The sequence below is a fragment of the Hyaena hyaena genome, unplaced genomic scaffold, assembly GCF_003009895.1.
Source record: "Hyaena hyaena isolate Hyena2069 unplaced genomic scaffold, ASM300989v1 scaffold_0, whole genome shotgun sequence".
NCBI classification, from domain to species: domain Eukaryota; kingdom Metazoa; phylum Chordata; class Mammalia; order Carnivora; family Hyaenidae; genus Hyaena; species Hyaena hyaena.
The window spans coordinates 5,729,511-5,742,308 of record NW_024080632.1 but is presented as its reverse complement, the minus strand read 5'-3'; the positions used below and the strand labels follow the sequence as shown (position 1 = coordinate 5,742,308).

The 12,798-nt window shown below is 43.0% G+C and overlaps 1 protein-coding gene across 1 annotated transcript in view; it reads right to left on the bottom strand.

The window, feature by feature from the left end:
- The window catches only part of ACAD10 (acyl-CoA dehydrogenase family member 10), a 40,683-nt gene that overhangs the window by 18,482 nt on the left and 9,403 nt on the right, over nucleotides 1–12,798 (bottom strand). The window contains exons 4-7 of the mRNA XM_039230027.1: nucleotides 11,059–11,253; nucleotides 6,701–6,859; nucleotides 5,574–5,733; nucleotides 4,331–4,472 (exon numbers count right to left, since the gene is read on the bottom strand). Of these exons, the coding sequence (XP_039085958.1) occupies nucleotides 4,331–4,472; nucleotides 5,574–5,733; nucleotides 6,701–6,859; nucleotides 11,059–11,253 (656 nt within the window). The remainder of the gene's footprint in view (nucleotides 1–4,330; nucleotides 4,473–5,573; nucleotides 5,734–6,700; nucleotides 6,860–11,058; nucleotides 11,254–12,798) is intronic.

The following is a 12,798-nucleotide window of genomic DNA, read 5'->3' as shown; positions in this document are numbered from 1 at the left end:
AAGATCTGAGTGATATTACCAACCAGCTTGACCTGATGGACATTCCCCCAACACACAACAAGTGCAGGATATGCATTCTTTTGAAGTGCACACAGTATGTTCACCAAGATAAATCATATGCTGGTTCATACAATTAGTGCTGATAAATTTCTAAATATGGAAATTGTACATAGTATTTCTAAGATCTCAGTGGTATTAAACTAAAAATCATTAATTTATGACATCTAGTTAAAGCTCATATATTTGAGGGGTACCTGGCCAGCTTGGTCAGAAGAGTATGTGGCTATTGATCTTAGGGTTGTAGTTTGAGCCCCACATGAGATGTAGATTACTTAAATAAATAAAACTTTTTATTTTTTTTTCTAGTTTTTTCTTTTTTTTTTTTTTTATTTCTAGGAGAGAGAGAGACAGCGTGAACAGGGGAGGGTCAGAGAGAGAGGGAGTCACAGACTCTGAAACAGGCTCCAGGCTCCGAGCTGGCAGTCAGCACAGAGCCCGACGCGGGGCTCGAACCCACGAACTGCGAAATCATGACCTAAGCGAAAGTTGGACGCTTAACCGACTAAGCCACCCAGGTGCCCCTAAATAAACTTTTTAAAAAAGGGCTCAAATATTTGCAAATTAAAGAACACACTTTCATATAAGCCATGGGTCAAAGAAGATATTACAAGGGAAATTAGAAAATATTTTAAACTGTAATAACAATAAAAAAAATACAACATGTCAAAATTTGTGGGATAAAGAAGTGCTTAGAAAGTAATATTTAACTTTAAATACTTGTAAGAAGACTTTAAATCAGTTACACTATGAAGGAAGAAATAAGCCCAGAGTTAGTAGATGGAAAAGAATAAAGATAGAACAGAAATAAATGAAATAGAAAATGAAAGGTTTTTAAAAAAATTTTTTAATGTTATATTTATTTCTGAGAGAGAGAGAGAGACAGTGTGAGCAGAGGAGGGTCAGAGACAGAGGGAGACACAGAATCTGAAACAGCCTCCAGGCTCTGAGCTGGCTGTCAGCACAGAGCCCAACATGGGGCTTGAACCCACGAACTGCGAGATCATGACCTGAGCTGAAGTCGGAAGCTTAACTGACTGAGCCACCCAGGCGCCCCCACATGGTATGTCAGTTGTGCTGACAGCTCAGAGCCTGGAGCCTGTTTCAGATTCTGTGTCTCCCTTTCTCTCGGTCCCTCCCCTGCTCATGCTCTGTCTCTCTCTGTCTCAAAAATAAATAAAACATTAAAAAATAAAATTAAAAAAAGAATATAATGAACAATAAATTTGATAGATTAGACAAAATGGACAAATTTCTTGCAGATTATGACTTCCCAGAACTAAAACAGGACGAAATAAAATATCTGAGGAACCTAATATTTATAAATTGAATTTATAATCAAAAAACCTTTTCCTAAAAACTCCAGGCCCTGATGGGTTTACTGGTAAACTTCATCAAACACTTAAGGAAGAAATTTTTTCATGTTTTAAATAGAAAAATAATAACTCAGTCTTATTGCCAATCACTGGTTCCTGCTTTTTGCCTGCCTGGTGTCCTTTCCTTGCTTCATGTTCAGATAATATTCCTGGGCTTTCCTTTGGGGAACAGCTCTCCCCCACCATCACTCCACATGGTTTGGGCAGGACTGACACAAACCCTGGCTCCAAGGATGGGTACAAGACCCAGATTCGGCCAATCTAAATAATGCATCTCCTCTGACCCCAGACAACTTATTGGGCCAATAGGTCAATCTCAGGAGGTATGCTGGAGTATTCACTGAGATTATGGAGGGAAGAAGAGTGGAGAGATGGAGGGACAGAGACAATGAATGGGTCCTGGTGACATTGCCTTGTCCCTAGGATCTGGTCATGCCAGAAAGATTTAAATTATGAGCTCAATAAATTTTACTCCTCTTCCTTTTTTAAAAAAGAACACTTAAGTCAGTCTAGGTGGGTTTCTATCACTTACAACTGAAGAACGGAAACATGCTAGCCCAACATGACCATGGTAAATAATTTCCTGTGTTCCTTTCTCATATTTTTGTTTCAGTGCAGAAGTCTTTTAAAACAACAACAACAACAACAACATCATCGTTAGGGGGTGCCTGGCTGGCTCAGTGGGTGCAATGTGTGATTCTTGATCTTGGCGTTGTGGATTCGAGCCCCATATTGGGTGTCAAGATTACTTAAAAATAAAATCTTTAAAAAACAAAACAAAACATAGGATAGCACTATATGTGGTCTCTATCTGTTGTTATCACGTTAAAATTTTATCATGGCACCTCTGTGTTAGGCCTATTACTGGCTACAATAATAGCACAATCATTAAGGCTGGGCTGTGGAATCCTACTGCTTCCCAGGTATAATGCCCAACTCCATCACTCACAGCTAGTTGTGTGTCTCTGGGGATATTGCTTAACCTCTTTAAGGTTCCCTCTTCTATGAACTGGGGATCATAACAGTAATATATCATGAATTGTGAGAATGCTTTGGGTTAACAATACATCTAAAATATTTATTACATTGCCTAGCACATACTAAGCACTCAGTAAATGTCAGCTATTACTATTACTGTTGTTACGGCAACAAGTAGATATACCAAAGTTTAATCATCTGATTATTGTACCTTTTGGGTGTTTCCAATTTTTTATTATAAACAATATTGTGATGACCATATTAATGCGTAAAACTGTTTTCCCTATTTAGAATTATTTTTTAAAGATACATTCCTCTAAATGGAATTATTAGATCTCAAAGTGTGACTATAAGGTTTTTAATAAATTGTATCATGTTGTTTTCCAAAATTCCCAAAATTGTTCAAATTTACATTTGGCATTTTAATGTTTATGAATTTTTGAGAGAGACAGAACATGAACGAGGAAGGGGCAGAGGCAGAGAGAGAGAGAGAATGAGAGTCTGAAGCTGTCAGCACAGAGCCCGACACAGGGCTCAAACTCATGAACCGTGAGATCATGACCTGCAGATACTTAATCAACTGGCCCACCCAGATGCCCCTACATTTGGCATTTTATAAGCAGACACTATATTTCATCTTCAAATGCACATTTTATTCCTTTGCTAAAATGGAAAGCTCTACATTACTGGATTTTTTGAATGTCACCACAGCATTCCGGAACTCCTCAGTACCTCTGGGAATGGTGAGAGAGAGTTCACAAGCAGGATGCATGAGAACAGGGCAGGTGGGGCACCTGGGTGGCTCAGTCGGTTAAGCATTCGACTTTGGCTCAGGTCATGATCTCACAGTTCGTGGGTTCGAGCCCCGCGTCAGGCTCTGTGCTGATAGCTAGCTCAGAGCCTGGAGCCTGCTTCAGATTCTGTGTCTCACTCTCTCTCTGATCCTCCCCTGCTCACGCTGTCACTATCTCTCTCTCAGAAATAAATAAAACATTAAAAAAAAATTTTTTTTTAAAGAACAGGGCGGGGGTTTCACACTTTTAGCGTTTCTCTCCTATAACTACAAACCTGCTACTACATGGGCATATATACAAACGCTCAGAAAAAGCTATAGGTTTTCTCCTCTGATGACCCCCTAAGGCTTCATAATTATCAGTCACCCTGGCCTGCAACACTTGGAGAAGTTAGTTTCTAGGAACTAAAAAGTCCAAAGGAGAGACAGTAAACAGTGAGAACAAGAAGGAACCAAGAGCCCAAATCACATTTTCCGTACTACTCTGCAACATTCCTTCTACAGAGCATCATGTGCTGGAAGGAAGAAAGAAGCACAGGAAGAGAAAGGAGAGTAGGTGCCACTCTGGAGCCCATCCAGAATTTTCATCTCAGTCTCAAAGAATTTGGAGGTAGGTTTTCTTCCAACCTGCCATGTTTAAATTTTCCTATTTGCATAAGAAACTATTTTATTTGGGATGGGGTGTAATGTAACCCATTATTATTTTACACATTTTATTATGGAAAATTTCAAACATCTATGAGTAGAGAGATTCATAAAACAAACCCCCACGTAGCCACTGCCAGTTTCAACAACTGTCAACTCAATGCCATGCTTGTTTTGGCCTAAGCCCCACTAATATACTGTTTATAGGACTAAAGGTCTTAGTCTTTATGACTAAAGAGTAAGACTAATGAGTATTTCAATAATGCTTTTTTCGCCAGAGGTTCCAAAAAAGTCTAGTTTTCTACAGGTTTAGGTATAGAAAAGAGAAAACAAACTTGTGAATACAATTAGGTTACATGTTCTTATTTGCGATAATCTTGGAAATTCATACTTGCAGTTTTAAGTGCCTTAAGTGCTGACTTGTCAGCTCAGGGCGGAGCTGCGGAGGCTGGGGGCTGAGCACGCCCCAGCTCTAAGTTACCTGAACTCCTTCTCCACTGCATGGGTGGATGGAAGGAGGGTCCCCAGGGGGTTCTTCCTCAGAACCAGCTGCTGGTTAGCTAGCCTGACGTAGTAGGTTGGCTTTGACTGCCCATGACCAAACTGAAGGAGTTCCAATGGGCCTGCAAGTTTGAAAACAAAGAAAATGACAGCAGTTTGGAAGGCCAGAGCTGGGCCTTCCTGCTCTCTAACGAGTACCACTACAGTGTGGCAAAGGCCACTCATTTTCACTTTGTGCAGGTGTCTAGTTTTGTCCCTCTTGCCAACTCCCGCTCCACGAAGAAAAGCTTTTCAGTTCTGTTTATCAGCCACAAGCACGGTCATGGCAACCCACCATGCTAAAATGGAATGCTTTAAGCCTGAGGATGAAAAGCGCCCTTGTGCGTCCCTCAGCCCACACTCGGCCAAACCATGCCTGACACTGGCGTGACGGCTGGGAGGAGCTTCCGGTGAGGTCCGCAGCTTGAGCCCAAGTGCTTCCTTCCATGAGACGCTCTCTCCCACCCCAGTGGGCTCAACTCTGTGGCTCCCGCCCCGGAACATCCCAATTAGCCCTCAGCTTCATAACAAGACTGAACTCTGGACACAGATTTGTTTCACATGGTCAGAAGAGCAGGAAACAGGAGTTTGCCTGAGTTTGCTGGTGCTGGCCTGCTCAGAAGGGGCCCCTCAACTTTGCAGCGGCCCTAAGAACAATCCAATCTCTGGAAAACATAAGTGACGCTCCACGCAAAAAGTCTTCTTGAGGATTTAAATGGGTGAGGCAAAGCTTTATCACCATGTGGAAATGTCTTCCAAAGCCCCTGAGGCACCTATTTTCTGAGAGAGGAATATAAAGAATGAAAGAGGGGCCTTTGAAGAGATGGAGACAATCTGTCACATTGTAAATTCATGTAGCTTCTTAAGTCACCTCCATAAAACAGGCTGTCATCTCAAAACATTTAGACATGCTCAAATGCCCCTGGGCACATACCACAGTCTCCAGACCCCAGGCGATCCCTGCCACACCACACTCTCAGTTGGAAGACAGGGTGAGTGTACTTTTGGGGTTCATGCTTTTCCCCAAGCAAGACTGAAAGCTGCACTCAGATCCACTGAGCCCCATGGCTATTTTCCTTACCACACGGCTTCTGTCTCCAGCGTATTCCACTAGGGTGTGAAAGTGAGAACCAGACTGAAGGGCTAGCCTTGAGAGAGTTGGCAAAATACAGAAATTTAAATACCTGTGCTTTGGGTCCCCAGTAAGTCTTTGAGGTACTTCTCCAGGGAATCTCGTGGAATGTCCATTGTCTTTCTCACAGGGCAAGTGTTTGGAACAACCATTCTCAGCGTAAAACCCAAATGGGTTTCTAATTCCTTTACTGCAGTTTCTGGGTCGTGAACCTGGTTTCGAAGAGAAGATTGAACATACGCCACCAGTCAACCCTGACCTGGCCTCCTGTCTGTTCTCTAAAAGGGTAATTTTTTAGAGGAAAATATCCAAGAAGTCAGGTCTCCGAGCAAGGACTTTGGAGGCCAGAATATTCAGCTAATAAGGAAGCTGTACAATGATTTTGCTCTTCCCACTTAATTCTTAACCACATTAAACTTTCTTATTGGCCAGGAAGGGTGCTAGGTAAGACTCCACGATGCTCCTTCGTGCCCTCCTGGAGGGATATTGTGCAACAGCATCAACCCTGTCCCTATGGCCCATCAGCTTCACAATGGAAGCCCAAACACAGGAAGCTGTACAGAGACCTCCTCCCACGCGGCTTCTTGTGCTTCACAGCCCTGACCTGGGTGGTCCGTGTGGCTGTAGCTGCTGGCTCCCTACCCAGAACAGTGTCACAGGGACAGCCTAGCTGCCATCCCAAATGTCTTAGGCCTGCCATTCACCTCCTCAGGGAATTCTTTTCTCAAACCGCCTTCTTAGTAACTGTTTGTCTTATTTCCCTTCGAAAATATGAGTGGCTTGTCATGTAGATTTCCTAAAATTAATAAAAAAGAAGACTATAGTAGCATGAGGGAAAACCAGTAAACACAACGATGACTGTTAACAGGACAAGCTTAGAGATGCTTACACTAGGGGCGCCTGGGTGGCTCAGTTGGTTAAGCGTCCGACTTAGGCTCAGGTCATAATCTCACAGTCGGTGAGTTCGAGTCCCACATTGGGCTTGGTGCTGACAGCTCAGAGCCTGGAGCCTGCTTCAATTCTGTGTTGTCTCCTCTCTCAGCCCCTTCCCCACTTGCTTCTCTCCCCTCTCTCTCTTGCTTTCAAAAATAAATAAATATTAAAAAACAAAGAAGAAGAAAGAAATGTTTACGCCAGTGCCTGGCGCACAGCAGGGGTTCAAAAACTAGTGACAGTTACCAGTATGGTGTGAATGCCAAGGCTGGCAGCTGCTTTTATATTCGGTCCAAGATCATCAAGAAAGATGGACTCAGAAGGCTGCAGGCCGAGCCGCTCCAAGCATAGACTGTATATCCTGGGGTCTGGCTTACAGACACCTTCTAGGCAGGACTCCACCACCTGAGTGAAGGACAGGAATGAGAGATGAGTGTCCCTAAAAGGTAGTGCTCCCACATGCATACTGGCATATTTTCTTTAAAAGAATAATGAAAGACCGTTGAGATGTATTATAACAAGTAGCTTAAGAGTGTTATGATATAAAATGATGTTGCTTTTTAAAGTTGGATATGGAAATACTGGGTTACTACCTGGGGGCAAGCTCAGAAAACCAAAGTTCTGGTTCAGACACAGCGACCTTGCGCACAAAGCAAAGCCACGATGGGCCTCAGTGTCATTCATCATCGGCAAAGTGGGGATGCTAATAGCTATCTTACCTATCTTAGTGGTTGCCGAGAACTTTAAATGAAAGTTGAATCAGTTCCAAAATGATGTTAGCATTTGCTAATGTTAGATACTGTGGCTACACAGAAGAGCTGTACATTTCAGCTTTAGGAAAAGTACTTCATTTTTTCAGAAAGAAGGGAGGGGTGCTTGGGTGGCTCAGTCAGTTGAGTGACCAACTTCGGCCCAGGTCATGATCTCATGGTCGGTTTGTGTTTGAGCCCTGCATTGGGCTCTCTGCTGTTGGTACAGAGCCTACTTTGGATCCTCTGTCTCCCTCTCTCTCTCCCTCTCTCAACAATAAACAAACGTTAGGGGCGCCTGGGTGGCTCAGTCAGTTAAGCCTCCCACTTTGGCTCAGGGAATGATCTCACAGTTCGTGGGTTCAAGCCCCACGTCGGGCTCTGTGCTGACAGCTAGCTCAGAGCCTGGAGCCTGCTTCGGATTCTGTGTCTCCCTCTCTGACCCTCCCCTGCTCACGCTGTCTCTCTCTCAGAAATAAAAAAAAAACATTAAAAAAAAAGTTTAAAAAAATTTTTAACAAAAAAAAGAAAGAAGGGACTGTTTACTACTACAAAAGACATAGGATCTTAACATCTGTATTTCAGAAATTAAAAAACAAAACAGCCACCCTCAACTTAAATAAATCCCATGGGAGGAAAGACCCCAAAGAGACTGTTCTTTCACGCAAAGAGCTTCCTGTGTCCTGACAACCTCACTTCCACCGTGTATCTGGTCTGGAAATGGGGGGTGGCGAGGGTGGTGGTGCTGCAGAGGGTCCAGACGAAACCCTGTGAAACCTGAGCCAGTGCCCCACTCCCTCTGATCCATCAACCTGCAAGTCCTCTTACACTGTCCCCAGGGCTTAATCTCCTATAAAGTGGGCCTAAAAACAGCCACAGAGGCTTATATCTGATACCCTCTGGTCTGTCCTGAGCACTCAATCCCTGCTCACTCCAGGAGGGGGGACTCATCTCTCCAAGACCAAGGACAAACCTGGGGGCCCCTCCTCTACTCTACACTTGCATTACTAAGGGTTGGGTAAGAACTGCCCTTTCAGGAAAATAAATGTCCTAAATAAATTGGACCATTCTACTTACTCTTCCCTGTCTCTTAAGGACCTGAGTGAGCTAAAAAAGACAAGCTCCCTGTAAAGAAAATGTCAGTGGTGGGCACCAGAGAAGCTGGGCGTTTCAGACACAGACCAGAGTTCGTGCTGCTGGAGAACAGCAGAGCGGTGCTGGCTGAGACGGGGCGGTGAGGCCAGTGAGCCTGCTTCTCACAGGCAGGCACCTCCTGAGGGACTATGTTGAGAGTCACTATGTTGGGGAAGTGAAAAAATTCTCCAGATTTAAGTTTGATAAGATCCCTGGCCTTCTCCTTCTGTTCCATTTTGCAAGCTGAAAAAGTCCTGGAGATCTAGTTCATGTGATATTCACAATGTGAATATACTTAATGCTACTGAACTGAATACTTAAACATGGTTACGACGGTAAATTTTGTGTTGTGTGGGTTTTTACAATAAAAAAAAACAATGTAAAAATTTTCTTAATTGAAAAAAATTAAGATGGAAAAAAATTTTTAAGCTGAGACAGATTCCTGTAATACCGTTTGAAGAGTTCAGCCTCTGATCTTGACAGAGATCACAGGATTGCTTACACTATCTTTATTCTATCAAAACATCTATATATGTGTGTGTGTATGTACTTTAGAGAACAAAACTCTAAACCCTTGCCCTTGAGGAAATGTTTTTAAAACTCCAGGTCTTCTGCAGACCTAAAGTACAAAAACCCATCAGAAAAACTCCTGGAAAGCACATGCCAGAAAGCCTGTGAAGTCTGAACAAACAAGTCCATTTTTTTTTAAAGAAGTTCATAGGTCTTTTAAATTGTAGCTTCATTTGCAGAGCTCAACGTGAGCCTGGACAATTTAAATTGTCTAGATGAAGATATCATTCCTGTAGCTGTACTGGATGGAAGAAATCTCTGAAAATAACCAAAATGTATTGAATACTTACCACGTGCCAGGGCTGTGCAGAGAGCTTTGCGTGCATTATTCTGTGGGATGCACACAGCTACCCTACAACAAAGAAATTGCTATTCCTGAATTACAGATAAAGAAACTGAGGTTCAAGGAAGCAAAGCTACCACCCATAGTAACCTGGCTAGCAAGCTGCGGAGACAGGACTGAATCTGGCTGAGGTCCCAGAGCTTGGAACTCAGAGGGGAGGGAGCTTGGAAGAGCGCTGTTTGTGTCCCGCAGGGAAACCAACAATCAAAGCAGGTGGAGAGCCAGGCAAGGTGTACACAGGGGAGAGGACTCAGTGTCTGATAGGCCTTCTATAAGAAAGGAGGAGGATGTGGAAGGTGAAAACAGCACTGTGCTGAGAGGTTAATTTCCAACATTTGCCCTCTGAATTTCTGCCTGTCAATTCTACTAGATTTTATGTTCTAAAATAGCACTATCCGATAGAACTTTTCCAGAATGATGGAAATAACCCTATATGCTGTGCAGTATAGTAGCCAGTAGCCGCATGTGGTGAGTGAGCACTTAAAATGTAGCAAGTGCATACTCTGGAGGGGCAAGGATTGTGTCTGTCACCTCTGACGCAGCGTCCCTTCACACTAGTCCGTGGTCAGCACACAGTAACTGCTGGGTAAGAATCTATTTTCCAACTGAAGTTTAAGCAAGTCATCTGTAAATAATTCACAGCTGTCCCAGGATGATAACCTATTTTCTCTTGGGGAAATGGGGAATCCTTTACAGGGGTAACCTCCTGGCACAGAAGACCATCTCCTACTCACTATTTTCTTAAGGTAGTTTGGGCTATCCAATATGGAATGTGACTATTTACATTTAAATGTGATTATTTACATTTAAACTAACTGTAAATATGTGTGATTATTTACATTTAAACTAATATGTGATATTTACATTTTAACTAATATGTGTGATTATTTACATTTAATCACCAGCCATATGTGATTATTTACATTTAAACTAATAAAAATGAAATAAAACTCAATTGTTAGTGACACCAGCCACATTGCAAGGGCTTAATAGCCATATGTGACTAGAAACAACCATATTGGACATTTCCATTACTGCAGTAAGTTTTATTGGATAGCCCTGGTCTCAGGATTAATGCCACAGAAAAAGGACAACATCACTGGTCTTTTTTTTCCCTTTTTAAAATTTTTTTTAAGTTTTTTTAATGCTTATTTATTTTTGAGAGACAGAGGCAGAGTGTGAGCAGGGGAGGGGCAGAGACAGAGGGAGACACAGAATCCAAAGGAGGATCCAGGCTCTGAGCTGTGAGCACAGAGCCCGACACGGGACTCAAACCCACGGACCACGAGATCACAACCTGAGCCAAAGTTGGACGCTTAACCGACAGAGCCACCCAGCACCGCTTTAATATTTATTTATTTATCTAACTAATCTCTACAGCCAATGTGAGACTTGAACTCATGATCTCTGGATCAGGAGTTGCACACTCTACTGACTGAGCCACCCAGGCGCCCCAGCATAGTTGGTCCTTGAAGAGATAAGATCAAAGGGCCCTTTAGATGTGAGGGCTGACAGAAGTCTGTGTGTTATGTGACGAATAAGTTTCAAACCCAGAATGTGAAAGAGTCTCTAAAGCTGAGGTCTCAACCCGTTATCAAACCCCATGATCACTAGACCTTGCTGAGAGCTCAGTGATGTTTTAGAACTCCTCTTTTCATCCTGTTAGGTCTAAACCTAATTTAGTCAAGTTAGACTGACTAAGGAAACCCATTCACTCAAGACCTGCTACGAGGCAGCATTAATGATGCATCATCCTAAAGCAAGGACACAGACTCTGTTTTGATTGTTTTGGATCACTTCAAGCTTACCACATCAAACTGTTTCCGGTCCAGCGGCAAAAAGCTTTTCCCATTGGGAAGATAAAAATTGTTGCTCAAGACTGCAGTCTGAAGGCCTTTTGCTCGAATCTGAGTTATGGCCTCAGTCATCACTGGGAACTGCTTCGCCACTTGCTCACTGGTCAGCAGAGAGAAAAAGGAGCCCACAGGCACGGAGGTCTTTGACTAAAAACGAGGGAGGGGAGAGGAGAAGCAACAATTATTAAGAGTAGGAGGAACAGCTTATCACCAACAGAGAAAAACACGTGTACCTGGCTTCCTACTGCTACCTCTTTTGATTTGCTACCTAAAGGAATTGTCCCTCAGCCCCTGTGTAGAACTTTTTTACAAGGCTGTAAAAAGTAATTTCAAGTAACAGTGGTGAGGGAATGGAGCTTTTTATATCAAGAGTCCAGTTAGGGGCGCCTGGGTGGCTTAGTCGGTTAAGCGTCCGACTTTCGCTTAGGTCATGATCTTGCGGTTCGTGGGTTTGAGCCCCGCTTCGGGCTCTGTGCTGACTGCTTGCTCAGAGCCTGGAGCCTGTTTCAATCTGTGACTCCCTCTCTCTCTGACCCTCCCCTGCTCGCGCTGTCTCTCTCTCTCTCCTAGAAATAAATAAAACATTAAAAAAAATTTAAAAAAAAAAAAAAAAAGAGTCCAGTTAAATGAATTCACTCATGGATTGGCCATTTTATTTATTATTTATTTTTAAATATTTATGTATTTATTTTTGAGAGAGACAGAGAGAGAGTGAGAGAGTGAGCATGCACAAGTGTGGGGGAGGGAGAGAGACACAGAATGTGAAGCAGGCTTCCAGGCTCTCAACTGTCAGTGCAGTGACCGATGTGAGGTTCAAACCCACAAACTGTGAGATCATAACCTTAGTTGAGATCCAGAGTCAGATGCTTAACTGACTGAGCCCCCCAGGTGCCCCATGGACTGGCAATTTTAAAAAGTATCAGAATATCCAAGGAGGATAACTTAAACTAAAAATATATTAAGCAGATATCATTTAGTTCTTTTTGTTTTTTAAGTAACAGAGAGCGCGCACATGCACAGGAGGAGGAGAGAGAGAATCCCAAGTAGGCTCTGCATTGTCAGCACAGAGCCTGATGAAGGGCTTGAACTCACGAACCGTGAGATCATGATCTGAGCTGAAATCAAGAGTGAGATGCTTAATCGACTGAGCCACCCAAACACCCCTATAATTTAATTCTTAATGGTCCAGAAGACATGTAATGGTTTTGTATTGTGAACTTCAGTTTCTGACCCATTTTTCATTTTTTTTCAAAGTTTTTGTTTCTGTTTTTGTATTTTTTATTTATTTCTGAGAGAGAGAGACAGCATGAACAGGGGAGGGTCAGAGAGAGAGGGAGACACAGAATCCGAAACAGGCTCCAGGCTCTGTGTTGTCAGCACAGAGCCCAATGTGGGGCTCGAAGCCACGAACCATGAGATCATGACCTGAGCCGAAGTCGGATACTTAACCGACTGAGCCACCCAGGCGCCCCATAGCCCATTTTAACCACTTTTTTAAGTGTGCAGTAGAGCAGCATTATGTATCATTTAAAAAATTTTTTAATGTTTATTTTTGAAAAGAGAGCATGAGTGGGGGAGGCGCATACTTTGACATATATGTAGTTAAAGTTCAGTACCTGGGGATGGAAGGAATGCATTAAAAACTTAAAAATGGAGGGGCGCCTGGGTGGCTCAGTTGGTTAAGCGTCCGAT